Source organism: Somniosus microcephalus, chromosome 16, assembly GCF_052327205.1.
Source record: "Somniosus microcephalus isolate GS21.2 chromosome 16, FLI_Smic_1.0, whole genome shotgun sequence".
NCBI classification, from domain to species: Eukaryota; Metazoa; Chordata; class Chondrichthyes; order Squaliformes; family Somniosidae; genus Somniosus; species Somniosus microcephalus.
The window spans coordinates 34,976,271-35,003,550 of NC_141002.1; the positions used below are offsets into that span (position 1 = coordinate 34,976,271).

The 27,280-nt window shown below is 42.4% G+C and overlaps 1 protein-coding gene across 3 annotated transcripts in view; it reads right to left on the bottom strand.

Moving 5' to 3' along the window:
• Positions 1-9,722: 9,722 nt before the first annotated feature.
• LOC147106063 (uncharacterized) overlaps positions 9,723-27,280 on the bottom strand; it is a 136,422-nt gene continuing 118,864 nt past the window's right edge. The window contains exons 5-7 of one of the 3 annotated variants that reach the window (XR_015081325.1): positions 18,051-18,255; positions 16,985-17,484; positions 10,557-10,643 (exon numbers count right to left, since the gene is read on the bottom strand). Coding sequence is in view for 1 of the 3 variants with exons in the window: in XM_086008799.1 (XP_085864925.1) it covers positions 10,492-10,643 (152 nt within the window). In the remaining 2 variants the exon portion in view is untranslated. Of the gene's footprint in view, positions 10,644-16,984; positions 17,485-18,050; positions 18,256-27,280 lie in introns of all 3 variants that reach the window. The other 2 variants (XR_015081326.1, XM_086008799.1) reach the window with 2 other exon arrangements.

Sequence of the window (27,280 nt, forward strand, 5' to 3'; positions counted from 1 at the left end):
CCAAATGCCGCGCATACAATGTCCCTCTTTGCTCAGGTTTTATTCTCTGAAATCACCTATTTTGCCTGTTGGGGCTGTTATCAGTGCGGCTACTGTAACACAAAGAAACCGAAGAGAGTTGGAATGCTTCGTCAGCTCCAAGTTGATGAGGTTACCCGCCTATTCTTGGTCCCCATAGGAACACTACTGCCTCTGTTTGCTATCCTATTCCCTCTTACTTCTGCTGTTAGCTGACTTTCTCATTTAATTTTAGTCGGATTACTCATTGTCTCGCCTCTCCTATTCTTGTCAGCTTGCACCATTCCCTGTAGTTGTGCCTCGGAGATCACACAGGAGTAAATATAGCAATGGTGTAAGGCACCAGCACTTCAGTATATACATATTTCAATTAAACATTTATCCTTATTAAGCAATTAATAGACACGGGAGATTTCTCAGATAATCCCATCAGGCCCTCCTACCATTCAATTCAATTCAATTCAAATCGCTTTATTGGCATGATAAGGTACATCTTATGTTGCCAAAGCATCGAAAAACATTTATGGTTGAACACATAAACGCAGATCTATTCATACATTGTATAAACAGATATATCCCTGAGTGTATAAATATACAGTCGTATAATTTGTATATACTCTTTTCTTAGGTTTACTGGTTGTCCCTCTGTTTATGGCAAGCTGTAACATAGTGTGCCGCTAAGGTTACACAATTTCTCTGTTCCCCTAGTAGGTATGGGAGTTTTTGGTCGTCATTCAAATTTCTGAATTCAGGGCATATTTGTATGAATTTTTGGTAGAAATTCTCCCCGATGCCCTGATATTTTCCACAAGCTGTGAGGAAGTGCATCTCTGTCTCCACCACTCCCTGACTGCAGTGAGAGCATATCCTGTCCTCTCTTGGCAGCCGGGTCTGTCTGTGTCTGCCTTTTTCGATGGCCAGGCTATGTTCACTAAGTCTGTACCTTGTCAAGGTTTTTCTCAGTTTGCTATCCTTTACCATGGTCAGGTATTCAGCCATGTTGTATTGTCTGTTTAGGGCCAAGTAGCAATTGAGTTTGTTTTGGGTTTTTGTTGTTTCTGCCCAATATGAGAGGTATTTTTCCTTTTTCTTAGTGACAATTGTGTTGGGTCGAATTCTCTGTGCTACGATGTCACTGTCCTGGGGCTGGTTATTGTTAGTAGTGTTAGTGGTTGCTTCAGTGAGTCCCAGTACTAGTTGACTGAGGGTATTCTTCTTTATGGTCCTCTCTTGGCATTTCAGGGCTTCATAATGATAGCAGTGGGGGTTGCTCATTTTTAGGTGTTTCCAAAATTTGGTGGCTCTTTTTTGGATAGTAATTGTTAATGGATATTGGCCTAGTTCTGCCCTGCATGCATTGTTTATGGTTTTCCTTTGAGTCCAGAGGATACTTTTACAGAATTCTGCATGTAGGATCTCAATTGGGTGTTTGTCCCATTTTGCAAATTCTTGTTGTGTTAGCGGTCCCCACACTTCACTTCCATAGAGTGCAATTGGTTCAATTAACGAGTCCAGAGGATACTTTTACAGAATTCTGCATGTAGGATCTCAATTGGGTGTTTGTCCCATTTTGCAAATTCTTGTTGTGTTAGCGGTCCCCACACTTCACTTCCATAGAGTGCAATTGGTTCAATTACTGATTTAAAAATTTTGAGCCAAATGCTAATTGGGATTTCTATTTGGATTGATCTTTTAATGGCATAGAAAGCCCTTCTAGCTTTCTCTTTCAGTTCATTCACAGCCAGATGAAAATTTCCCGTAGAGCTGATTTTTAAGCCCAAGTATGTGTAGTTAATGGTTTGTTCAATTTTAGTTGTTCCTAGTGTGAAATTTATTCTGGGTCCCTGATGTCTGGATCTTTGCTGGAACACAAGGACTTTGGTTTTTTGGTGGTTTATTGTCAGGGCCCAGGTCTGACAGAATGACTCCAGCAGATCAAGGTTCTGCTGTAGACCCTCCTTAGTTGGTGACAGCAGAACCAGGTCATCTGCATAGAGGAGGAATTTAACCTTGGATTCATATAGGGTGAGGCCGAGTGCTGTAGATTGTTCAAGTAGTTTTGCCAATTCATTTATGTAAATATTAAAGAGTGTCAGTGAGATGGGCGAGCCCTGCGTCACACCATGCCCGTGGGAAGTATTTTGTTTGTTTGTCTCCAATTTTAACTGCACATTTATTGTTTGTATACATTGATTTAATTACATCATATGTTTTTCCCCCTACACCACTTTCAATAAGTTTCAAGAATAGACCGTCGTGCCAGATGGAATCGAAAGCCTTCTGGAAATCTATAAAGCAGGCAAAAATTTTGCTTTTGTTTTGATGAACATGTTTGTCAATTAGGGTCTGTAGGGTGAAGATATGATCTGATGTTCTATAGTTTGGTAGGAATCCAATTTGGCTTTTACTCAAGACATTGTGCTCAAGGAAGTTTATAAGTCTTTTGTTTATGATACTACAGAAAACCTTCCCCAGGTTACTGTTTACACAGATGCCTCGATAGTTATTTGGGTCAACTTTGTCCCCACTTTTGTATATGGGCATTACGAGTCCTTTGTTCCAGATATCAGGGAAGTAACCGACACTCAGAACCAAGTTGAAGAGTTTCAGTATAGCCAATTTCATTTTATCGTCCGTGTGTTTAATCATCTCGCTTAGGATGCCGTCTGCACTGCAAGCTTTTCCTGGTCGCAAGTCCTTGAGTTTTTCAATTAGCTCTTTTTCAAATATTATGGGGTCTATCGGGTTTTGGTTATCTTTTATGGCAAATTCGAGCTTTGCCAGTTTTTCGCATATTTGGTATTGCTCTGGGCGTAGTGTGTTTTTCTGGTATAATTTTTCAAAATGGTTTTCCCATGTGTCTCCATTTTGAATGGCCAATTCGCCATTCATTCAGGCCAGTTATCCTGCTGTTCACTTTTCCGCTGACCATGTAATGACAGGTAGCAGCCCAGTCTTCTGGCACCTTTAATCTTAAATCCATCAAAAATCCAGTGTTAGGTTTCTTGCAAGAGAACATTTTTTTTAATCCATAGCATTAGTTCCAATAGTAAGGCAACTGTAATTGCTTAACTCTGTCCTTCATGAAGGCACCCACCGCGTTATGAAAATCATTGATTCTAACAGTCGGGAATTACATAGGATATATGATACAGAAACAGGCCATTCGGCCCAACCAGTCCATGCCTGTGTTTATGCTCCACTCAAGCCACACACTTGGCCTGGAAAAGGACCTACCTCTACATAGTTTGCTTTTGGCATCTCAAACATTTCATGCTGTTGTTTCTGCCTCCTGGTAGAACACCCATCTTCACTCCCTCAAGTTCAATGTGTAAACTTGAGCATATCTGGTATACAGCTGGTTTAACCATCCATCACCAGATCTGGCTGGACCACATCAAACACTATCAAACCTCAATCTCTGCCAAAACCAACTATAACTGGAGAGAAAAGATAATCCCTGACACCTCCCAAACCCACAACCTCTACCACCTCAAAAGGACAAGGGCAGTAGGTGCATGGGAACACCATCATCTCCAAGTTACCCTCCCAAGTCACATGCCAGCCTGACGTGGAATTATATCACCGCTCCTTCATCGTCGCTGGGTCAAAATCCTGGAACACCCTCCCTAAGAGCACTATGGGAGGACCTTTGCTGTATGGACTGCAGCAGTTCAAGAAAGTGGTTCACCGCCATCTTCTCACTGGAAATTAGGGATGGGCCTTGCCAGCGACACCCACATCCCAGGAATGAATAAAAAAACTACCGACCATCTTTTTAAACCCCTCTTCCTTTCACCACCAAGGGTGAGGAATTCATGGACTTCTTTGTCATGAAGGTTGAGACTAGGCCCCGATTTTCGGCTTGTGTGGGAAATGGTCGGGTTTCCCCGAATGTGGGGTTTCTGACACACATAAAAAAGTGTCAGCCAGCTCCATGCAATTTTCCCTCAAGTGGCCAATTAATTCCCAGCATGCGGGAAGCCTTGCTAATTGTCCAATTCGAGTCAGAAATCCCCACAGTATATGTCATCATTCGTGGTGCTTTCAAAGTGTCCAGCAAGCTTCTCCACCTCTGCAGGCTTCTCAGCCACTCTTGCACAATGGCAGAGGAGCCTGCACCAGCTGCTGCCAGCGGCAGAGGGCGAGCTGCGGCCAAATTCAATGAGACGTCATTGCAGACCTTGGTGGATGGGGTAAGGGCCCACAGGGAGGTCCTCTACCCTTGCTCAGGGAGAAAGAGGCCTCCCAAAGAGTCCACGGCTGCCTGGATGGAGGTGGCAGCAGAGGTAAACTCTCTGGGTCTCACCCGTCGCACCTGGCTGCAGTGCAGGAAGCGCTTCCATGACCTTCACCACACAGGGAAAGCAAGTATGAAGTTTCCATCACCCTCAACCTGATCCCCATTGCCTTTCCCCAACAGCACTCAGCAATCTCTTCTTCCACATCCCACTTCACAGTTACCCATTCCGTCTCTCTCTCTGCTCACATTCACATAACTATTCCACCATCCAGCCTTGTAAATAGTTTTAATGCCATCATCTCCCGTACATAAAAAATCTGGTGCCAGCTGCTGCAGTTATGGCGTCTGCCATTTGGCGAATGGGGATGTCACATAGAAGCCTTAGGATGGCTGCAAGCTGGTCAAAGTTGTTGGAAAGTGCAGGCACGGGCCACTGTCCATGGTCAGTTCAGAAGCAGTGAGGCTGCAGTGTTTGATGTACCAGACTACGCAAATCTGCCCAGGATGAGTGCGTTCCTTGCATTCCGCCCAGCAATGTTCTCGCGCACTGGTGCCGCTGGTTGGCGGGCCTCTGCAGGATGCTCATTTCTGACCTCCTCCTCCTCAGCATCATCCTCATCCGAGGCGGCTCTGTGAGGAGCCTCTTGGTCCTGCGGAATCGGCAAGCCACGACGCTGTGCCATGTTGTGAAGCACACAGCATACCACAACGATTTTGGAGACCCTGGCTGATGAGTACTGTAGGGCTCCACCTGATCTATCGAGGCATCTGAAGCGCATCTTCAGTAATCCGATGGTTTGCTCGATAATGCATCTGGTGGTAATGTGGCTGGAGTTGTAGCGCTCCTCAGCTTCGCTGGCTGGTCTCAACGGCATCATTAGCCAAAAGCACAGGGCATATCCCTTGTCTCCAAGTAGCCATCCTTGAAGTGCGTTTGGCGGACTGAATAGCGGAGGCACAGTAGACTGGCGCAGTATGAAGGAGTCATGGCAGCTGCCAGGGAACCTGGCACAAACATGCAAAATCACCTTCTTGTGGTCACACACCAGCTGAACGTTAAGGGAGTGGAAGCCCTTGCGGTTGACAAAAATTCCTGGGTTGCGGTGGGGTGCCCTAAGAGCCACGTGTGCAGTCAATGACGCCCTGCACCCTTGGAAAGTCTGGCAGCTGAGCGAATCCACGCACTCGCACCCTCACACTTGTGCGATCCCTGGTGAAATGGATGTGATTGTGCGCGAGGGCAAAGAGGGCATCGGTTACCTGCGTGATGCATGTGTGTGCAGCCGCCTGGGAGATGCCGCTGATGTCTGCTGCTGATCCCTGGAAGGAGCCTGAGGCATAAAAGTCGAGTGCAGTGGTGACTTTGATGGCCACTGGCAAGTAGTGTGGCCCTGTTGCTCTGGGCTCCAGGTCTTGCTGCAGCATTGCGCAGATGTCAGTCACAACCTCTCGCGAAAGTCGGAGCTGTCTCTGGCACTGCTGCTCAGTCATGTTGAGGTAGCTGACCCTGTGTCTGTACACCCTGTTTGGGGGGTATCTCCTGTGCCAACGGCCTTCCATGCGCTGACCCCTTCTGGCCTGTGCTGCCTCAGGTGGGTGAGCCGCAGCCTGCTGCTCCTGCTGGTGATGCTGTTGCTGGAGTTGCTCCAGCCTCCTCTGCTGTTGGAGATCCTCTAATCCCAGGAAGGGAAGGTACCAAGGGCCTCCCATGCTTCTGGCAGATGCCTCTGTTGAGGAGGCGTTGAGTTAGGGTGGCGAGAGGGGCTTCCCAGGAGCTCACACTGGAAAAGTGTGCGAGGCTCCAACTTACTACAGCTGTTCCTAAGCCTTCAAAAAAGTTCCCCCAAGCCTTCATCAACAAGGTCCTGCAGCCTGCAAATGCTGCCTGTTTAAATCTCTTCAGCCCTCATTGACCTGCAGCTGCAAGCAAGCCAACTGTTTTCACACCGGCGGGCGGGACTGAAGCGAGTCGGAGAGAAACGGCGGTCCGAAAGTCGGACGGGGCGGGGGGGGGTGGAGGTTGCGACCCGTTTTGGCGATTTTCGGCCCCCGGCCGCATGAAAAGCCACCAGACGGCTGCCAGAAAATCGACCCCTATCTGTTTAGCTACCTCTGCTGCCACACCCTTCCCTTTATCCACCAAGCCAAGCCTCCCACTAGGCTCCCCACTGCCCTAGCCCTGTACCAATGTCTCTTGCGCCTTGTGCCCTGTCCAAGCTCATCTCATTCATGAGACCCACCTCCTGCTCCCTTGACCCTATGCTCACTAAACTGACCACCCAACATCCCTTCCTGGCCTCCATGCTAGCTGACATTGTGAATGGTTCCCTTTCCTCGGATACTGTCCCCCTCCTTTTTAAAAACAGTCATCACCCCTCTACTCAAAAAAAAGACACCCTCAACTGCTCTGTACTTTCATCTCTCTCAAATCCATCCCCATCTTTCCTATAACTCCATGTTTGAATATCTTCATTCAGGTTTCTGTCCTTGCCACAGCACCAATACGGCCCTAAATAAAATTACAAATGACATCCCGTGCTTGGGACCATGGTGCATTATTCCTCCTCGTCCTCTTTGCAGCCATTGACATGATCAACCCACCATCCTCCCCAAGGATCTATTCTTGGCCCTGCTCCTCTTCCTTAGCTACATGCTACCCTTTAGTGACATCTTCCATATATATGCATATACAACACCCAGCTCCACTTCTCTTGACCCCTCCACTGCCTCGGAGTTAGCAGACTGCATGTCTGATATCCAGTCTAGACAAGCTGCAATTTCCTCTTGCTAAACATTGGAAGACCGAAGTCAGCGTTTTATACTCGTTGCCAATTTCACTCCTCCTCCAGCCACCATATCTGGCTCAACCAGTGCCCTCCCAACCCCATGGGAGAAGGGCACAACTGATGTATATACACAATAATGAGTCACCCAGTCAAACTAGAAGTACGTGCATCTGTGTCACATTAAATTACATTTGTTCCCATCATCAGCCTCTCGATTTTGTTCTGCCATTCAATTAGATCCTGGCTCATCTGTCCAACTCCAATTACCCACACTTGCTCCACATCCCTTCTTACCCTTACCTAGCAAAAATCTATCCCTCTCCAACTTGAAAATTTCAATTGACCCAGCATCCATAGCCTTTTGGGAGAGAACTCTTCCAGATTTCTACTATCCTTTCTTCGAAAAAGTGCTTCCTGATTTCACTCCTAAATGATCAAAGATAAAGAATGTAAGTGAAAAATGTAGCTAGAAGTTGAGGAGTTCAGATAACGGAAAGTACCAATTGAGCCATACCCCAACAGTGGCCTTCTGAAAATTAGACAACTGGAGAGAAGAATTAAAAGCACAGCAAGCTACAACTCCAAACCTTAACCAGTCAGAAAGATAAAGGATTGATTGGGAGGCAAGTTTTCAATGGAGAGGCCGAATAACTTCTGAAGAATGAAGAAACTGCCTAATTAATTTACTTGTCTTCCTAATCTGTTCAACCTTCACATACAAATCTAAGAATATGACAAAAGTACATATTATTGGAGGTGGGTCTCCAAGGACCTAAACTTTCAAGTCATGTTCTTTATATATCATGGCAGTAATACTTTGAAAAAAGCACAAGGCCAGTAAAATAATCACAACCAATTGCTGGAATTCTAACAGCTCTTGGTTGGCTCTCTGACCCATACCACTAAACTCCAGTGGAGACCATGCCAGGTCTGCCTGTTCAATTGGGTTAGCAGTCTTCCCCTCCCCTACAGGAGAGATTGAGTAGACTAGGCCTATATTCTCTAGAGTTTAGAAGAATGAGAGGTGAGCTCATTGAAACATACAAAATTCTTACAAGGCTTGACAGGGTAGATGCAGGGAGGGTGTTTCCCCTGGCTGGGGAAGTCTAGAACCAGGGGTCAGTCTCAGAATAAGGGGTCGGCCACTTAGGACTGAGATGAGGAGAAATTTCTTCACTCAGGGTGGTGAACCTTTGGAATTCTCTACCCCAGAGGGCTGTGGAGGCTCAGTCATTAAGTTTATTAAAGACAGAGAGTGATAGATTTTTGAATATTAAGGAAATCAAGGGATATGGGGATAGTGCAGGAAAGTGGAGTTGTGGTAGATGATCAGCCATGGTCTTGTTGGGTGATGGAGCAGGTTCGGGTGGCCAAATGGCCTACTCCTATTTCTTATGTTCTTAAAGGGCAGATGGAGTCATCCTGTTCAACCCTGATCAGTATCTTATGGTGGCATTAGCCAGTACAGCGGCAGGACAGCACAGGAGTTTGATTTTGGAGCTTGGATACCAATGGCTGAGTCAGAATTGATCCAGAGATTGCATCACATCCAGTGACTGATGCTGGAGGGGGGGGGGGGGGGGGGGTTAGGTGACACCCAAACATCCGCTGTCTCCCCAGTCAGATAAAGTCCAGCACAACGCTTGGCAACTTCTACCTCTGAAGTGGCACTCAGGTGAATGCTTTGATTTTGCAATCGGTTCCCTTTCTTGGCCTGATGGTTGAAGTGCATCTCATTGAACTCCAATCATGAAGTCTTCCCTGCACTAGCAGGAATCAAGTTTGCACACTCAGATGGTCAGGATTCCTTTCTGCAATGTTAATCATCTCTACAAGCCTTACCGTATTTGGAGTGAGCTGGACACAAGGAAATTGCCACCAAATGCAGGGCATTAGGGATAAAAATTATGAAACATACCAGAAAATCCCCACATGGCAGCATAAACAAATTTTAGAACAGGATGTTAGCACCAATCAGAAGCCTAATTTATACAATGAAAAACAAAATTGAGCCTGGGCTCCAACATTTCAGTAGTTCCAAGAAATCACAACTGGGTACTGCCAGAGGTTAAAACTCAACAAAAATAAATGTCACAAAACAAGTGCGTTGCTACCTTTTGCATTCATTTCAGGTATTGAATGATTTGAAATGGGGGGGGGGGGGGAAACAAAAGAACTGAGTATGTGGCATAAATGAGTCAGTTAGGTTGATCTAGTGTGAAAATTAACCATCTGTCTCACATTCTAAAGAACTCCAATACTCAATTATCAGTGGTCAAAGGGACCTTTAACAAAGTCTGCATGGCTGATAGATGGTTGGAGTGATGCTGTGACACACTGCAACAAAGGACTTGATTCATGGAGTCTCTAGTGACATCCTGATTTAAAAAAAATCAAGCACCTTAGCATCAAACCAGCATGCCTTGCAGCTATGGTTACGAGACGAGTGAAGTTTTTTTTTCCAAATAAACTTATGCAACTTCAAAATGTATATTAACACTGAGCTATGCTGCTTTGAAAGCTTAGCTTAGAAGTTACATTACAATTATTATACTTTTAAGAAATGCTAGTTATAAAATAAAACTTTACAGAACCATAAAAATGAAACTGAAAATTGCTACGGATCTCAGAGACTTACCGTTGTCATTTTACAGTAAAGTTGAAATAGATTTGGACTTGGTCAATATTCTTTAATAATAGAACGTACAATTCTGAGATCTAAACAAAAAACTTCACAAGCTAACAAAAACAATAGTTAGTAATCTCTATTGTATGCAAACATACTGGAAATTGTAATAGTTACACAGAAGTATAAAACAGTGTCAAAAACAATTACAAAGTTCAATATAAAATACAATTGGCTGATTAAACAATACAGAAGCCAATTTACCAGTGTTTGAACTTAATTATACATTCTGAAAATACAATGGACTTATTTAGCACAGCAAGAAATTCTCATCCAGCCACTTGTTTCCTTATTCATAGTAACCAGTGACATATTGTTCCAAAACTTAGTGTAAAAAAACCAAAATTCAGCTTGATTTATATGCTGGAATCAAGCACTCTTGTACAATTTAACTGAGGTACTAGTCAAGTCAAATGAGGCAACTGTCTCCGCTTCTGAACAAATTTGATAGAGATAACAGCTCCAAGGGGAAAAATCCCTTGCAACAACTTCTCAATAAAACATATTTGACCACAATTATCGTGGATTTAAGACAAATGAACAACTAAACCTTTTCACTCCTAGCCTTGGTAGGAAATGTTATCATTAAGATGCTATTAGTAATGACATCATTGCAAAATGTTACTTAAATGCTTAAAGCAGTAACAAAAGGATACCATTGTACTTCAATTAAATGGTTTATCTCTTTTTTTTAAAATAAGGCCCAATATTAAAAGGTTGCCAGGCAAGAAAGGAACAAAAAGGACTTCATTATACAATTATTGGGGTTTGGCTCTGGCTTTCTCCCTTGCTTTGCCAGGCTGTCCAGAAATAGGCAGTAGACTGACGAGAACAGCACGTTCTCCTGATGAGGAATAGGTTTTATCCCGGATCATAACATGACAGTTATAGTTGGGTAGAAGTTTGGCATCTGTCAGAGAAACAAAAACAATTGATTAGCACCCAATAAAAAAAAGTACATTCGTTTATCATCTAATCTGTTTGTTCCTTTTGTGCTCATCTTTTCCTGAAATTGGTTCCACAGATACCAACTTGTCTTTGATAGCATGTCCAAATGACCATTTTTCAAGTAAAGAACTTGCATTTATATAGCTCCTTTTGCATCCTTGGGATAGCCCAACAGAACTTCACAGCTAGTTTAAGCCTATTCAGTGATTGTTGGCAGGTTATCTGATTAATAACCTATCATTGGACTAATCCTGTACTTGCCCAGTATCTACAAAATTTTCCGCTCCGACTTATCTGGAATGAGGATTTTAGATGCTCTTTCCCTACCTATCCTGGAGAAATTGGAGCCAATTTTGATTCTCACTGCTGCATCAGCAAATTCAGCATAGACAAGGTATCAACCTCGTGACCTTCATGATCAATATAATTCAGTACCACACCTTATGGTATATTGACCAACTGAGCCTTTAATACAGCCTTTTTCTCCTTCAATTTTCTCCTAAAGATGGTGATTCATGCTGGGGTACAGCTCAGTCAGTGCAGGTGGAGAGTGGAGTGAAAAAAAAAAGCTGAGACCTCTGTATAATAAACAGGAATGGGAACCTCGAAATTTTCTCCCCATGCTTTTTGGCCTTAGTGTCACTAAATATCAATGTATGTATCCTAGTGAACCTTTGGTTTTTCATCTTTATGTGCAAATTTTAAAGATGTACTTATTTATTTTTGATACCCAAGAAAGCAGTTTTTCAAAGCTCATAGGTTCACTTGGCTAAATGGACATCAGTGTACTTACCCCAAACATATCCTGATAAATGCAAATGGAGGAGGCAACTTTGTAGTATAAATGATCAGGTACCAGCACCATCAATGGGACTGAAACCCTCCTTGATATGCTGCCAGCAACAAAGCCAAACAGTTCCCGCCATTAACACTTCTCCGCTGCACTCTTACCTAAGGGTAGGAGGGGCTGACTTCTTAACCATCTGTACAGGTCAATGAGCTCCTCATTGCTGGCCTATACAGTCCTTCAGACAGTATCACTCATCTGTACCAATTGCGCTGAAGGGGTTAAAATGAACCCTCAGAATTCAGACAGCCGAGGTAACCACTAATTAAGTGGTGCCAGCAGAATTAAAATCAGAACAAAGGAGTGGGGTCATGTGAAGATGAACAAGAGCTAAAAGGAACCAGGTGGCGATAAGAAGTCTCATACTAACAACTTTCTTATGTGAAAAAACAAAGATAAGACAGTACAGACTGGAAAAGTGCTACTCTCGCTAGTCTTGCACAAAGGACAGTGTGTAGAGAAGCTTTGCAAAACAAAGATAAGACGCAGCTGTGGGACAAGACAGATTGTGTGTTCTGAGTAAGCGATAAGAAATGTGCTGCTTTAGCTAAAAATTGTAGACAGCAGAATATAGGGGTCATGGGAATTTGACCTGTGACCAAAGGCATAGTAAGATGTAACTAACCTTTACTAATACTGAAAAGAATAAATAAGCCATATGTGATCAGGTGATTACTGTAATACAATGTGATTGGATGAAAATAGAATAAAAAGCTGTACCATCCAAGAGAGAACGAGAAGGGTATCACTAGACCGCGGGGTCTATGATCTTCTCCCAGAACGTTGTTAGTAAACTGTGTACTTTTACTTTAAGACAGACTCGAGTGAATTTATTTTTCACCAACAGCGCTTAACGCAAAATTTGCTTTAAAGTCAAATTGAGAAGAACTGCACATATGCAGCTTTCCCATCATTACCGAATACATTCTGCAGTACCGACAGGAACTGACTCAATTAGGCAACTGTTTCCATAATGCAAAAGTGACAGCATCCATGCAAACAATGACTGACAGCTGGGGAGACGCGACAAGGTTATGCATATACAGCACGAGAAAGTTAGCCCGAGAAAACAGTGTGGCATTCCAACAGTTTTTCAAAGAGAGACTGGGGGTTCCAGATTCTCCCATCTGAAATGGGCTCATGGGATAAACTGACTTTTCATCTCAACTCCAGTCCAAACTATATTCATTGACATGATTGGAGACATTTCAGCAGGATAGATTTCAAATCAGCAAGCGGAAGCAGGACTCAAGTTGCAATGCTGGAGGAGTGGTGCAAAATCTGATACAAGTGCACTGGGTCAAATGAGAAGGAACACAAATTGCATTTGTTGACATGAGCTGAGAATTTTGGTAGATAAAAGTTTTGTAATGTTGAATCTCATCTTATGAGGCGTTATGGAATAGAGATCTTCTCAGTTAAAGATCATTGGAATCTGTATGTTACATATTTAACTAGACCAATTCCTTGTTTTAAAAAAGAAATGCTCAGCATTGCCCCAAGGGAAACAATTGGCTCTATTACTTGGTATATAAAGCCAGGGTCATTTGGGTTTGATACTGCTCCGCAAGGAGTGGGGGTGCCTTTTGTATACTTACTGATGATCATTTACTCCGACACCTCATGCTAGTGCAATATTAGCATGCCACTGTGAGATGATGACAATCAGTTGTTATTTTTATAGCTATACAATTTAAAGCGTTTCAAAACCAGCCAGGTGACATGGTGCCTTTGAAACCTACTTATGATTGACAGTTTTATTTAAAAGATTTTAAAATCTTTGCTTTGATCCAGGCTGCGGCAAAAGAAAGCGAAGCATATAACTCAGACTAGTATTCTAGATTATTCAGTGTTTTCCAACTTCACTGATTGCTAACTCTACCCCATCAAGTGTAGCCAGAAACCTCCATGAGGGTTCAGGCTAATGCAAAACTTTCATGATGCCTGGTCCAAAGTTAATGGGCTACTAGAGAGAATCAAGACAAGTGACATTTGTTTTAAAAACACATCAAGTTTTCTGAACTCTCCTATCTTTATTTTGTTTAATCTTTATTAATCTTAAGAAATGTGTTTCTTACTTTTGCAGCCTGGGTTATATGGTCCATTAATGTGATACTTACCATCAGTTAGAGAGCTGAAGCGTATTCAGTAGCATGCTGTACCATTTCCAATGCATGCCTCATTACACTATCTCTTTCCAGCCACATCTGGCACGCATCATCAAGCTGGATAACCATTTCTCTATTTGCACTGTCTGGATTCTCTAGTTTTAAAAATTTCTCTCTGTACACTTCAAGTGCTAAATCATGAGCTCCAAGCATAGCACGCTTTACATTATCACAATTTACATCATCACAATCCACACTAATCGGCAGGATTGCCACATGAGAATACATTGCCCGGATAAAATCTTTCAATGTCATCTTTTTCAAATTTGGAATATTTGATTTAATAAAATGGTGGGCGAGGAGATTCATGACCCCACTTACCGGACTCACTGCAAATAAGTGTTTCTCTGCCACTTCAACAGCACATTGATGCTTTCATCAGCCTCACGCCGGCATGGATTCTCCTTTTCCTGGTACTCTTACTCCGCTTCGACATCAAAGTCAAATTCCCACAACTCTTCTCGTCTAGGTCGCTTAAGCACTTCTAGCTGAAAAGATTTCTCTTTTGCTTCTTTGTTACTGCCAACCTTTCCAACTCAAGCTGGACCTCCTGATTTGGACATTTTTTGATATTGCTAATGTTTCTGATCCAATCACCTTTTAACCATTTCAAATTGCCTTCAACACCAGTATAACGCTACCAACTATTAGAAATTTGAGTTTGCCGTGGATACCTTGTCTGGTTCAGAAGAGTCAGCTGCTGCCAAGCAGTCAATGATTAATCAGTTACAGGTCATCAGCCCCGACTGCCTAAGGCATTCGGTTTATTCCGGATTCTTCCTCGCAGCTATTGTCCTAGCATATCCTAAAGTGCAACCTCATTAAAAAAAAAAGCTCAATAATCTCCAAGTAAGATGCAGTTTGCTTGCTCATTGGCTTAGCCTTGTGATTTCTATTACATTTTTACTCCCTGTAACCACATTCCGCACTGTGGTGAACCAACTATCAGCTTGTATAAACTAACCAGTCTAGGATTGGAAGAGTATTTGCATATCGCCATTTGTGTTTTTGCCAACTTCAAGAGGAAATGGGGTGTTCCGATTCAGTCTAATATTAGACACATCATGAATAGGCAAACAGTTAATTTATCCACAACATCCGAGTTGGGAACATGACAGCAGTTTTGTTTCACAATTTATCAAGGATCAATGTGCTATTTTTATATAGCTTTCTACTTGATTGTCATTAAAATGGCAGGATACATTCATTTTGGCTTGTCTGGAAAAATTTCAACCACCACATCTGACAGACCTTTAATTAGTGTGTTCAGCGCAAGTGGTTGAGATTAAAGGGATAAGGTCCTTTCATATGATGCATTAATTATAAACTGGTTCTAACATAATCCAATTCCTTCTCCAATCCCAACACAGATTCCCAGATTATAATAACAACCAAGTCAAACAGAGAAACAATACAAAATCAAGCTTTATCCTGAACTGAAGTTTTACTTGTCTTGGGTGTTTTACATGTAGCCGACCCCTCGGGTCTTCCCGCCAAGCTCGCCATGTGGTCAGCTTAGAGAAGTGGGCAAACTCAATATTGGGTTGGCCATGGAACTGCGGTACTCTATATCCAACTACCTTACGTGACAATTATAATTCACACATAAATGTGCGACTCAGCGCAGATCCTAGTCTTCCATTCCTTCCTTTGCCCCTTCTTCCACACAAATAAGAGAAAGGTTAAAATCACAATATTCAACATCTATCCTGCATGATTGCATGAGGGTTCCAGTCCTTTCAACTATTAATTCTAGCTTTTGCTTAGGGGTCTGACTTCCCCATAAGGATTCAAGAGTCCTTGAAGGTCTTATTTTTTCTTGGCAAAACAATGTCCAATTCTAGGATGTCCATCCAGTCGTAATTTATACAAGTGCAGGATCAAGATGCAGACCCATACTTTTGGAATGCTTTTTCTAGATTCCTTTTCTCAAACTGTCCTACCGATAAACCACGGTAGGAATAATATTACAACAAGTAGTTCATTTAATAGTTGCAGAAAGTTTCATTCATCGTCTTTCAATGTGCTTGTGTTTGTTCACCATTTTCAAATTATGTCCGACATCCAGTACTGGATGAGCAGAAATGTCCTCCACCTAAATATTGGGAAGACCAAAGCCATTGTCTTTGGTCCCCACCACAAACTCCATTCCCTAACCACAGACTCCATTCTTCTGCCTGGCAACTGTCTGAGGCTGAACCAGACTGTTCGCGACCTTGGTGTCGTACTTAACCGCTTCGGATTACATATCCATTCCATCACTAAGACTGCCTACTTCCACCTACGTAACCTGACTCCGCCACTGCTCATCTACTGCTACATAAACTTAAGCTCTGCTGCCTGTAGCCTAACTCTCAGCAAGTCCCGTTCACCTATCACTCGTATTCGTTGACTTATGTTGGCTCAGAGTCCAGCAAAGCCTCGATTTAAAATTTCTCATCCTAATTTAAATCCCTCCATGGCCTCACCCCTCCCTATCTCGAACCTCCACCAGCTCTACAACCCTCAGAGATCTCTGCACTCCACCAATTCTGGCCTCTTGCGCATCCCCGATTTTAATCACTCCACAATTGGTGGCCGTGCCTTCAGCTGCCTGGGCCCCAAGCTCTGGAATTCTCTCTAAATCTCTCCACCTCTCTCACCCCCTATAAGACGCTCCCTAAAACCTACTTCTTTCCTGTCCTAATATCCTATGTGGCAAGTTTTGTCTGATAACACTGAAGCGCCTTGGGACGTTTTACTATATTAAAGGCGTTATATAAATGCAAGTTGTTGTTGTTGTTATAACAGTGCCCCATTACGCCACAAAATAATTTAATTGTTTCCTTCTAAACTGTTCCCACCTGATTTGAAATGTCAGTTACACAAAGTCCAACTGTTTCCCACACAAGATCGTGCCTTTCATACATTAGAATATGGTAATTCCATTCCTCCAACTTTGTTGGATATATGATTCACTATTACAAGTATTCTAATTATTATGGTCGCAATTAAGGTCATTCCCAATTCAAAGATACAGACCTGAAATAATTCTTGGCAGACTCTACCAATCCAGATTCAGTTTGTCTCACTATATCTCCTATCATGCTTGTCTACAAATACATGGGAGCTAACCAGATCATCGCCAAGTCTCCAGATATCAATTTAATTTGGCATTCATGATGCATCATTTCATAGCTCTCTACCCTCAAAAACAATTAGTATCAGGGATGTTATTGCCACAGTAATCCAAGGAGCCACTATATGCAGTGAATAACAACTGACACTTAAGGTTACATTCTCACCCACCACGTCAGTGTAGATCAACATGATGTTACCGGGAAAGCGGACTCCCATTTAGATACAATGGAAGGGGTGTATTCATCTCCAGTCTTCCAGGACTGGTCGCCCCCACTGGTGGTTGATGTTTCGGTAATATTCTCCTGGGCATCTGATGAGTTGTTATTGGACACTTTTGTCTCAAATGATCGTACAAAGCTTTACAGATAGCACCTCTGCTATCACTCTCTCAAAGTTTTACATCAGACCTACATGCCCTGCACATAATTGTCAGCAAAGCTACAGACAGTGGTGATATATATGAGATTGATCAATTAGGTAGGTTTTTCTGGCTCCAGGGTTGAAGTACCGGATGAACAGTTCCACGAGGTCCAAGGGTATAGTACGCACTCTCCTTGGGACCTGAACCTGGTTCCAACTCACGGGTTTCTGACCAGTCTCTTGGCCAGTTGGCGGCTGATTCTTAGTAGCTGGTGCCAACAATCCGGTGTGGCCTTCAGGCTGGTCATCTAAAAAAAACCTTAAATTAAATTCAAAATCACCCTGTTCAACTGGTTTACACACTGCTACAGAATTATTGCATCGTGCTAATTCACATTCGCTCAAAAAATCTCAAGCAAGGTCTGAAAAGTCATGTTAAATTTAGTTGTTTCTCTGCCTTATTTCTCCTCGTTTTTATCTATTTAAAAAAAACCTGACACTTCCCTTCTTGTTTATTCCCATTAAAAAAAATGGATTTCCTCGATCAACTGGTAGTTGAATCGGCAATCACAGGATGTGATCACTCCTATGCATAACCAGCTACAAGCAGCTTTGTGGTTGTGTCTTTTTTATTCAGCTATAGGACATACTTATCACACCTCACTGAGTTAACTGTTGTCCACCTTCTACTTCAATCGTGGTTAATTGGATTGGATCCTAAACATTTTTTTTTTGTTGAGGTGATTAGTTTAGTTGATCCCTTCTTCACCAGTTTCATAAAAAGGAGCAAGTGCTTCAATTTTATGGCCCCTCTGGACAATAACCACCATAGTCCATCCCATAAATATTCCACACAACTGTTAACTTCTCTTACCCCAAGACATCTCCTTCACTCTGTGTTCTTTATGATTTTCTGCTATCTTCAAGTTTTCCTGTATTTTCTGTTGGCTTATTCGGATTAAGAATCAATTGGTCCAGATTTCTTTGGCATTCTTCCGAATCCGATGTTTGCAGATGGGGTAGATTTTCCGCTTTGAGCACAAATTGGAAATTGTACCCAAAATGCGCTCAAAATTGTGCTGTTAGGTAACAGTTCAAGTTTCTGATAAAATTAATCTGCATAATTAAACATAAAATCTTCCAAAACCACTGCAATCTGGCAGTGTAATAGAATGAAATGGTTTATTTTTGTTTCTTTCCATTAAACAGTATTCCTTGATGTATTAAGAGTGGTATCTGGCACAGTTTTATTAATACAGCTGAGAATGGGTTTATCACCAAAAATAAGCATTTTTAATAAATGTCCAGTCCTCCACCTGTGAGTAATCAGATTTAAAAATCATTGAAAATTACTTTAAACTATAACAACCCGTTCAATAGTTTCACTGGTGTACACAAGCCAGTTTCTTAGTAAATTAAATATTTTTTGATAACAAAACTTAAAATGTGCCCACTCGTGCGTGTGCGCCTAAGAAAACGAGCGCAATTTGAGAAGCCTTCCCAAATGGCAAAATCTCACAAATTTGGCCTGGGGGGCATGACCAGTTTTGTGGGAGGAGCCTGATCTGGGTGAATCGAATCTGAAACCAGTATAAAAAGATCGCAGAAAATACAAACACAAGTTGTTTTGGACGTAACTCACGTACGTTTAAAATTCCACGCCCTTTTGCGCTGGTTCGGCCGAATTGCGCTGATATTACTAGCATAAGTGAGCGTAAACTCTACCTAGATATCTTGTGCACTTTCATTGACCAGTACCGTACTTGGTTTAGCATCTTTCTTAGCTCATAGTTGGGTCTACCAGGGCTCGTCTTAAAGGATGTGTATTCTGCGGAAGAATTAATAACCTATTTAGTTCCTCAGAGTTCTAATGAGCTATTTTTGGTATAGGTGATAGCCATCTCTTTTCGATATCGAATCATCATCACTTGTAATGGGTAAGACGACACATTTGCCCTCGTTTCGATGTAGATCCCTTGTACTTCAACTCACGCTTCAGGATCCTCGTGGGTCCATGGTTCGTCTCCAGCCTTTCCCCGGCATTCATAACATTTCTTCAAGGTCATCAGATAAGTTCCTTGTAATCCTCTAAAGCACCAGTGGTCATTAACAGTCACTACAAGAGCCATTAGTCAGAATTTGGTATTCCAATAGATCGTCTCAATCCAGCGGGGCATACATCACTAAGTGTCTGTGAATCAGTCTTTCTTTTTTACGTTATCTGTTGCAAACATTCTTGGAGAATGTACAGTGTCGCTTTATTGGCCTTTGTCGTTAAAGTGGTATAGGAAACTTTAGTAGTAACTCTTCCAGGTTTCATCCTTTATAATGGTCCCAAGATTTTTTTAGTTCCCAAACTTCCAAAAATGAGATCTTCTTGCTATAGGAACTCAGGTTACCAAAAAGCAGGGTGGCATTCAATGATCCACTGCATTTCCTCCATCCATTTTGGAATTACTGTTATAACCACAAGATGCCCATGTTCACATAAGAACGTAAGATTTAGGAGCAGGAGTAGGCCATACAGCTCCTCGAGCCTGCTCCGCCATTCAATAAGATCATGGCTGATCTTCGACCTCAACTCCACTTTCCCATCGGATCCCCATATCCCTTGATTCCTCTGGAGTCCAAAAAAATCTATCTCAGCCTTGAATATACTCAACGACTGAGCATCCACAGCCCTGATTAATAAAGGGTTTAGCTTAAACTTTCTTGCTTTTGTACTTTATGCCTCTATTTATAAAGCCCAGGACTCTGTATGCTTTAACAGCCTCATCAACCTGTCCGGCCACATTCAAAGATTTGTGTATATGAACCCCCAGGTCTCTCTACTCTTGTACACCCTTTAAAATAGCACTTTTTCTTTCCAGACCCAGTTTATTAACTAGATCTTTTTCCCCATATTTGTATGTTCACTGTTGCTTCAGACAGCATTGAGATCTTTTCCCATAGCATCCCTTGTGGGAGAGGTTAGATTTTGACATCTACCAAGGATGTATTTACAGGAAACTTTGGTTTATCCAGAGGTTGTATGTCCGGAAACCTCGATCTACCGGCAGAAATCAGGAGCCGTTTTGTTAGGTTTTGTTTTCTTCTCGTGGTTTTGTTTTCAACAGTTGAGCTCTGGAAAGTCTCTCTGAAGCTGTTGCTAAGCTACAGAGACGCTTCCAAGGTACGGGCCGACTGTTAACAAGCTGTTGCTAAGCAACAGTGTTTGTTGTCAGATGCAGAGATGAAAACCGCCGTATGCTTCAACATTAACTTTGTATGTCCGGCAGTTTTGATAGATCGGCAACAGCTCGGTCCCGCCGGTGCCAGATATAACAAAGTTTCCTGTATATGATTTTATTCATTCCAAAGTTTTGTTTCCCTGTTGCAAAGAAGCAATGCTCCTCCTTTCACGGGCAGCCCTATGAGTGGAATGGTTTGTCGAGGTTTTTGTTCCATTCATGATTTCCAACCCAGTGTGCCAGGGTGTTTCCAGTTGATCCAACTCCTTTGGGTCCTTAATTTGTTTCTCCTCCAAAACCGTAATCATTATGGCCAGAGCCAAGAATACACTGAATAAAGCCATTAAAGTAATTAGCACATACAAATTTCCTTGATCGTTTTCTTCGAGTGAATAATCCCCATTCTCCTGAATCTACCTCAGATTCGTTTTCACCTTCCCTTGGTTCAGGACCATTTGGATTTATGTGTTTAAGTTTGCAGTTCCATTATTCCCCTCAAGCACAGGAATCTGAAGAGTACTGAACATAAGCTTCAAGAAGTGGTTGGTGGTGTTGTCACTGTTAACTGCATAGCAAATCCTTCTCGTGCTACCCATTTAATTTGGTCAAGAGATACTGTCTTGGGTTTCCCATTCACCTCAATCCTAGGATTGGGTAGTGTGATAACAGGGACTGGGTCATGGAACTTCCTTACCATGGGGTTTTACCCTGAAAACCTTCCATTGTACAAGATTGCCCATCTGAGCAACAGGTTTGGTGATCTAGTCGGGTTTTTTTGGGGGCGGGGGGGGGCGGGGCAGGGGAGATCATTTAAAATTTTACATACCTCATTTCTAAGTTGCCTGATATTATGCAAATATTCTTCGTATCTCTCAGGATATTTGCCTGGGGTTACTAGAGGGTGTGCGTATGCCTCTAGACTTGACTAGACCAACGCACTCCTGGCTAGCCTCCCACGTTCTACCCTTTGTAAACTTGAGGTCATCCAAATCTTGGTTGTCTGTGTCCTAACTCAAGTCCTGCTTACCCATCACCCCTGTAGCTCGATGACCTACATTGGCTCCTGGTTAAGCAACGCCTCTATTTTAAAATTCTCATTCTTGTTTTCAAATCCCTCCATGTCCTCGTCCCTCCCTATCTCTGTAATCTCCTCCAACCCCACAACCAGCACCCCCTCCTATCAAGATATCTGCGCTCCTCTAATTGTGGCCTATGGCGTATCCGTGATTTTAATCGCTCAACCATTGGTGGCTGTGCCTTCAGCTGCCTAAGCCCCAAGCTTCCCTCCCTAAACCTCACTATCCTCCTTTAAGACGCTCCTTAAAACCTATCTCTCTGCCCCAATTTCTCCTTATGTGGCTCGGTGTCAAATTTTGAGTTATGACACTCCTGTGAAGTGCCATGGGACGTTTTACTACTTTAAAGGCGCTATATAAATACAAGTTGCTGTTGTCATACATAAGGCTGTATATCTTCTCCTGTTGGAGGCAATTATTAATACCATCCTGTACCCCGGGGTATGTATAGGTCCGAATCAGGGTAGAGTATGGCCATGATCCCCTATCTCGGGGTCATCTCTTATCAATCGGTCCACTACTGTTTGGATGTACAGCTTTTGATGGGAAAATCTCTGTATAGCTACTAAAGTAGTCTACTAGAACCAGCATGTACTTCTTTCCTCTTAGTGGTGGGTAGTGGTCCAATAAAATCCATATACACACAGTACCACGGTATTTTTGGGTTGGTTTCCTGGGTTAACCCGAAGGCATCTCAAACAGGATCCAACATAGCGCTTTACCTTCCCATCTTTTCAGGCCACCTGAATTCTCAGGTGGTCCAGAGTAGCATGAATACCATTGTGAAGGCTTCCCCATCTTTTATGGGCTTGGAAATAGAGCTTTCCACGAGGATTCGGGAGGGGTTAGTTTTATACCATCATGGGGGCTGTCCCAATAAAGCATATTTTTGTCCAAGTTACTTTCTGGCCCATGGGTTGGGAAGTTCAACCCCTTATTGCCAATCTGTAGTGATTGCCAGTCAGCCGGTAGGCCCGAATGCTGTGCGGCATTGGTCCTAGTCACTGCCAGGATCTGGACTGATTCTCAATGCCTTGACATTTGGTGTGCTCGTCTTGATAAGTTTCCAACCATGATACCCTAGTCCTGATTACTATGCCCTGTCTCCAATTAAACTCGGCACTTAGTTCTAAGTTCTTAATTAGCATCTTCTCTGCAAAAGTGAACTGTTGCTCCATGCTGGAGAAGTTGAAATCTAATATAGTTAGCAACCTTCTATCATGTTTTGGAGGGTAGTTGTAGACATTAGCTAATGCAGCCCTTTGTCTTACTCTGATCTCTGTACTAAGTTTACAGTATTATCCCTAGTTTCAAATGCTACAGCTTTCACTACCATATCTTTGATTTTCTCTCATTTTTCTTGATCTGCAGCTTTCCAGAAAAAAGGGGATCCTAGTGGATGCTTTATGTGAGATTATGAAATGTATTAAGATTTGAGAACCTTGCTTTTGTGAGATTGTAAAATGTACCATGCTTTTGAGTATTCCTTTTTCCTGTTAAATCGCTCTTACTGCTAATGAGATATCACTGTCGGCGGTTACCAGCCTGTGCAAGTTTTTTTTATAGATGTGGTCAGCTACGTTTTTGCAGAATTGGGCATGAGATTTAATCAGGCTTGTGCAGAGATAAAAATGTTAAGTTATCTGCTACGTCCTATTTTTACAAACTAAGTCATGTGCTAAACTGGCAGTTTTTGTAAGAGAAAAATCACGGCTACATTGTTAATGATAAAGTAGTTGCAAAGCCTATGTCATACTCGAGGTCAAGGGGAATAGAAAGAGACACCGAGATGAAGATGCCAGACAAGATAGCAGAAGTGTCAATAAGTGCTACATGCTGTCTTGCTCATTAAACGAACCTACCGTGGACAGACACGATTGGACTTTGTTAGTCAAATGATCAGAACTTCTGAAGGATAAAAGGAGACTGTTTGACCGGAGATGTACAGATGTAGAGAGACAGACCACGGTTACCTGGAGAGGCGGATCCGCGCTAGCCAAATGCGATTAACGCCTCTCTGGTATGCTGGTATTGAGGAGCAGTCCATGCTGGCAAAAGCCGAACGCTCTTCTTTGCTACTAAGACAACCGCCGGACCGGATAAGCAAACAATGGAGACATCGCACACTACGCTGTCCAGTTACCGAATTTGGTAATATCCTTCTGAACTGTAAATTACTGTCAAGTAATATCAGTCTTTGCCGGATGTATTGATTTTCCACTGTATACTAATCAAATATTTACCATGCCAATATGGAGTCACGTCTGAATCATTAAGTTTGAGGGGTTTGGTAAAACCTCTCATTTATGCAGCTGATCTATCAGAATTGAAAATCCCTGGATAGAATTCCTCGCAAAGTTCAAAATACCCAAGGTCCCCGTAGCTGTTTTGAGTATTTGGGGAGGTAATGCTGGACACTTTCTGCTTGAATTGTGAGCCTATACCTTCTTTTCAGAGAATACCCAAGGAACTCCACTGCTGATTTTCCAAATATGGGATTTAATAAACAAAGCCATCATCTATTAGAGTTTGCTGAATTACATCTAGCTTTCATAATGATCCGCAGGGTCATTATCTGTAAAGTAGATGTCGTTCACATAACATATTAACCGCCTAATTCCTGACACGGCAGTGTATACCACCTCATTAGTTACTGCTGGGGGATTAAAAAATCCTCGGGGGAGAAACATCCATTGGTGCTGCCGACTCTCTATGTGAAGGCGGTTTATAGCGAATCTGCAGTTTGAGGCTTCGGGCAGAGAGCTTTAGCTAAGAGAATAGTCCCTATTTTTCTCATCTCTTTCTCTGTTCTCCCAGGTCACTTCCTCCTCCAAGTCTGATTTGGACACGGACAAGTACGAATCCTCCTCCTGATCATCATCTGAATAATCCTCTCCTGTGGTGCAACCCTCTTTAAGGGAGAATGTGTCATTTTTGGAGTTAGTTTTCCTCCGGGATGAGGGTCCCTTGCTTCCTAAAGTTAGGACACGAGCCTCTTCGGGTCTAGATGACAGATGGGGGGGGAGGGGGGGCAAATCCTGTTGTTAATCTTCCTCCTTCAACCAGTCTCTGGCGTGATCTACACATCAACTGGTATTCTCCCCCAAAGTCTAGTTTGCTCTTTCCTCAAGATCCCTAACTGTTTCCTTTGTGGCGAGAACAGTACGCAGGGAGACTATGCCTGGTTCTGGAGTTATTGGGAAATAAGCTTGGTGTTGGATTTGGCCTGGTTTAGGAATGGTTTTAGCTGTTGCAGTTCAGGTGGATGTACAGTAAAAAGATCCCATGGAATTATTTGAAGAGCGGGAGAGTTCTCCCATGGTCCTGACTGCATTTATCCCTCCACCAGCACCATTTAATTGGCCATTTATCTCATTACTGTGCATAACTTGGTTGCCGCAGTTCATTAAATTACAAGTTAACACACTTCAAAAGTATTTCATTGGCTGTGAAGCGCCATGAGACATCCTGAGGTTGTGAAAAACGCTATATAAATGCAAGTTCTTTCTTTCTAAATACAAAGAGGGAAACAGTATCCTAAACTAGATAGTAAATGGTTTGTAGTGCAACAAAGGTCAAGCTGCAATTGACATGGCTTATGTTAGAAATTAGGGGTACCTAAAATATATATGGTTATGCAAATGAAATTGTGACACGAATAATACTGTGTTTAAATAGATTGCATTAGAGCTCGAGACAAGTAAGGGGTTAATGTATAAGTTGCGTTTTACTGGAACTGCATAAATTTCATTTTCCTAGAAACGTGTATTAGAGCTAGAGATAAAGTGTCTTCAGGCTAGTATTAGATTAGATGGATAGATGCTTAATGTTCCCCATATTTTCAGTTCCTGGCGGATGTTATAACATTCCAGAGTGGCAGTCACATATAACCTTGCCTCCCAGGCTAGCTGTCTGCTGTTTGTAGTTAGGATTTTGACTTTAATGTATCTTTAATTTGGCCAACTAAGGCCCCACGCCGATATTTCTTCCATTATTGCAAATAACCATGTCATAATGTTGTTATGTTTTAGGATTTTGACTTTGTTTAACAAAATTGCTTGCCAAGATGTGCAAGTTAACCAGTGTGAGAGAATAGAATAGAGGATATCTTTGGGAGTTTAATGATTCATTTCATGGTACAATAGTCTGATAATGAATTGAACACAGTTGGCTGCATGAACCGTTCTGAACAAAGGGGCCTCTGACTGAAGGAGTCGGAGGGTCGAGCCTGGAATGTGGAGTTGTTGACTCCAGGCTAGGCAAGACAAGACAGGACAAGATAAAGAGACTATAGCTTTGGAAGGAAAGGGCCGAATGAGATAAGGGAAAAACAGTTCTCAGCATACTGAAAGGCATGGCTAAAATGGACCCCCGACAGATGGGAGATAACATGATGGTTGACCCTTTCTCCATGGTTTAAACAAGAACTTGACATATCATTGGGCACCTTGTTTTATGGGGAACCTCTATAGGTTAAATGGTGTTATCAATATTCTATCTCAGGTCCACCCCTAAAAAAGGGTATAAAAGAAAAACCTGAAAATACCCTAGCACAGACGGTGGAGTGAAGAGAGAAAGGCTGTATGCCAAAGAGCTGTTTGCGCACGCCAGCCGTTCTGTCCGATCGGGACCGGTACCAGCTACTTGTCACGGTCGTATGTTTTTGCTGTATAACTAGTGTGCTATATCCATTTGTAACTCCGATTAAACGCAATATACCCACCATATTGGTTTGCACTCGATCCTGATTATTTGAAAGACCAGAGATAAGTTCATCTCAACACTTTGATTTTGTTCAAACTATGCCAAATTTCGTTTGATAACATTCCTGTGACTGTCCTTGGGACGTTTTACTACGTTAAAGGTGCTATACAAATGCAAGTTGCTGTTGTTGTTGATTGGGCAATTATGTAATAAAAGTTACTTTGTTCACGACACTGTGTTAACTCAACGTTCCAAGTGGAAAATTACCACTGGTAACAGTCACCCTTCCCATTTGCTAGTAAATTTAACAAATATTCTAACAGAAATTCTAAGGAAGTGTAGTGTTAAAACAGTACACAGTAATGTAACTGGTAAGACATGTTGGAGCAGTGTGAAGAGACGTGGCAGGATTGTAAGAAATAATATTTTTCTTTAAATATCATAAGCCTACGAGGTTGGCGAAAACCCTGAAGCTATGCAAACAGTCTGGCCTAATTGAACTTTGTGGACACAGCAAACAAGGCAGTTAATCAAGGAACCAGAGCACAATGTGAGGTGACCTAAGGTGAGCTAACCAAATCATCTCTGAGCAGATCAGATCAGCGAATGATTGTGCACACACAGACCCTATAAAAAGTAATGAGTTCTGAACACAGATGGGAAACAGCCAAGAGGAAGACAGGAATGGCAACCAAGAGGAAGACAGGATCCTGCCGGGTGAATCAGACCCATTGACCTACAACCAACTCGGATTGGTCAACTGAGGGCGATTGTATGTATTGGCCAAACGCACGCAAGGGCACAGATATTGCATGTGAGGGCATAGATATTGCATGCGAGGGCATAGATATTGCATGCGAGGGCATAGATATTGCAAAATAATCCATAGTTAAGTGCGTAGTTATTGCAAATATTATTGATCGAATTCAATAAAGTACCATTTGATCAGATCTCGTTTGACCTTGTAGTATTTCAATAAGTCTCGGGGTCTAAACACAAAAGTGAAGTCTTACAGCAGCGACTTTGCGGCATTATTCTTGCTTTATCATTAGACACTTTTTGTTTTACCATAATATGGGAAATGTAGCTATAGA